Source organism: Aphanomyces invadans, assembly GCF_000520115.1.
Source record: "Aphanomyces invadans strain NJM9701 unplaced genomic scaffold supercont1.162, whole genome shotgun sequence".
NCBI lineage: Eukaryota > Oomycota > Saprolegniomycetes > Saprolegniales > Verrucalvaceae > Aphanomyces > Aphanomyces invadans.
Genome location: NW_008580307.1, coordinates 4188 through 6566, shown reverse-complemented (window position 1 = coordinate 6566; position 2379 = coordinate 4188). Strand labels below are relative to the sequence as shown.

The following is a 2379-nucleotide window of genomic DNA, read 5'->3' as shown; positions in this document are numbered from 1 at the left end:
ACTTGGGATTTTTCCGTGCTATCCAAACGTTGCAAGAAAGACATCACTGCCGCACGGTCGAAGACATTGTGAATGCCACGAAGCTTGCTTGGGACGAAGTTCGTATGGAAACCCTCAACGCAAACTTTGTCACCCTCCAGTCTTGCCTCAAGGAGGTGATTCGTTGCAATGGCGATAACAACTACAAGATCCCCCATGTTGGGAAGAGTAGTCTACTTTCGATTGGAAGGCTACCTGACAGCATTGAAGTGGAACGAGATGTGTATAATGCGGGTTGCATCTCTTTGGGCGAAGAAGACTTCGACAAGCGCCTGGAAGACTTGGCTGAGGAAGTCAAGGAAGACTTAGAAATGGCCGAATTGTGTACTCTGCTGGAGAGTTTGGGATTGGACAACAAGTTTTAACACGTTGGATTTTGTATTGGATGTCATTGTAGTATTTATTTCCGGACTTCAACTTTTTGGAATGTTTGATTTATTTCCGGACGGAGGTAGTAGTCGTGGTACTTGACCAAACTCTGGTATACTTACTACTCCATTCCACAAAAATTGCCAGGTACTTTTTCACTTGATGAAAGTATGCACATATTGAAAAGTCTTGATTTTTGTTTTCACTCCTAAACAACATAAACGCTGCAAAACTTTTATTGAATTTTTTGTGTGTCTCATTCAAGAGAATTGACCAAGGATCATGGTGAACCTCTCACCGAGTCGGTAATTCAACTGCTTTCGTAAGACGAGGCGTCAAACTCGACATTATACGATGCAAAGTCTGCAATGAGAGCATCCTTCTTCATGTGACGCCATGGGCACTCCACAGGACTCACAACAAGAGACATGTCTGGTGTGTTGTTTTGAACAACAATGAACGTCAATTTCGCGCAAACGATCAGAAAGCCAGTAGACTGCTCCCACAAAATGTACTAACTGCTCTCGTGATGGCGTGTAACATCGGTTTGCCAGCAGAAAAACCTCTGCACTGTAGCTTTTGTCCAAATCTTACACATCTCATAATGGCACAACTTCGTTAACATTGACATGCTCCTGAAGTCCAGTATCATATCAATTTCATGGTGGTCTTGTACTATTGCCAGCACTAGAACAGCGGCGCAGTTATCACTTTACAGTACCAAATAGGCGTGTGCAGTCGATTCAGAGTCAGGACCCAGGATATATTGCTGATGACATTTCGCGAAAACGAAAGCTGACCCAGTCAAAGTACCGCAGCAAACGCCGCCTTCGTCTCAAAACAGGTATCAACGACATCGGCAGCTCCGAGTAGGTAGTATAAACATGGTTGAAGAAGAGATTGCATTTTCACTTGAATTGTGTGTCTTTTCTGAAATCCTTTGATCTTTTGGAATATACATGCTGATTCAAATAACTGCCACGTCTTTGGAAAATGTGGTCAATCCTGGCAGGCCCAAATGAATCTGCACAAACGCGTGTACAATCACAAATGCAGTTAGTCTTTTCAATAGGATTCACTAATTGGCAATTCTTCAATAACTGGATGTGCGATCTACTGTATGACTAGCTCAGGAAGAAACCGAACAAATATTAAGAGAATAAATACTTACATCAAGACAAAATACAAAATAATATATAATTGTACGGGACACAGGATTGGTCGTTTCACTCTTTGGACGCGGGGCCATCTGAAGAGCAAGCTGAACTACCAGCAAGTGGCTCCGCGAGATATTTGTGGTGCCTGCAGCCGAGATGAGGCTGAAACCTTGCTACAGTGAATGATTGCCGATGATGAAGAAGTGCCTTGTGGGGTTATCGATTCTCGTCTACAAAGGCTATATCAAAGTGACGATTTGGTTTACACGAAGTATTAACTAGTTGTGAAATACACTTGTACTACTTTTAACTTGGTCGCAACAACTTGGTTGCGAGCATTCATTGATGTCGAAATTTCAAATCTTTGATGAATAACAACGCAATCCTCGTCAGCTAAAAAGGTCAATGCAATAAAACTTCCTGCAAAGCCAACATCGAAATATTATTGCCATATACAAATATCAAGATATTTCTCTAGTACCACGGGGGAAGGATTTCCGTCCTTCCCTCTATCTGCGAACAAGTGCACACTTCACGTTCAAATTAATTGACTACCCCTCCGACGTCACCACTTTCACCCAATAATCGCAGCTTCAGCTCCGGTTACGGCAGCCACGCACCCCGGTTCCGCGCCCCGCGTGACGCGCGCTTCAACCTCTCGCCTTGCTCGCCGCGGCGACCCTCAGGAGCCCAAAGGTGCCCCGACAGCTCTATTGATGGCAATCGCATCTGCGTTATCACCGGACACAAATAGCTCGGAGCATTCAACTGCTCCGTCTTCTTTTTCGACCACGGACACCCCACCTACCTCCAA

At 44.3% G+C, this 2379-nt stretch overlaps 1 protein-coding gene across 1 annotated transcript; it reads left to right on the top strand.

Annotated features, from left to right (window-relative positions):
• Positions 1-104: 104 nt before the first annotated feature.
• Positions 105-404, top strand: H310_15081 (hypothetical protein; the record flags this gene model as incomplete). The annotated part of the gene is made up of 1 exon (XM_008883059.1): positions 105-404. The coding sequence occupies one exon, from the start codon at positions 105-107 to the stop codon at positions 402-404; it is 300 nt and encodes a 99-aa protein (XP_008881281.1).
• Positions 405-2379: the final 1975 nt, after the last annotated feature.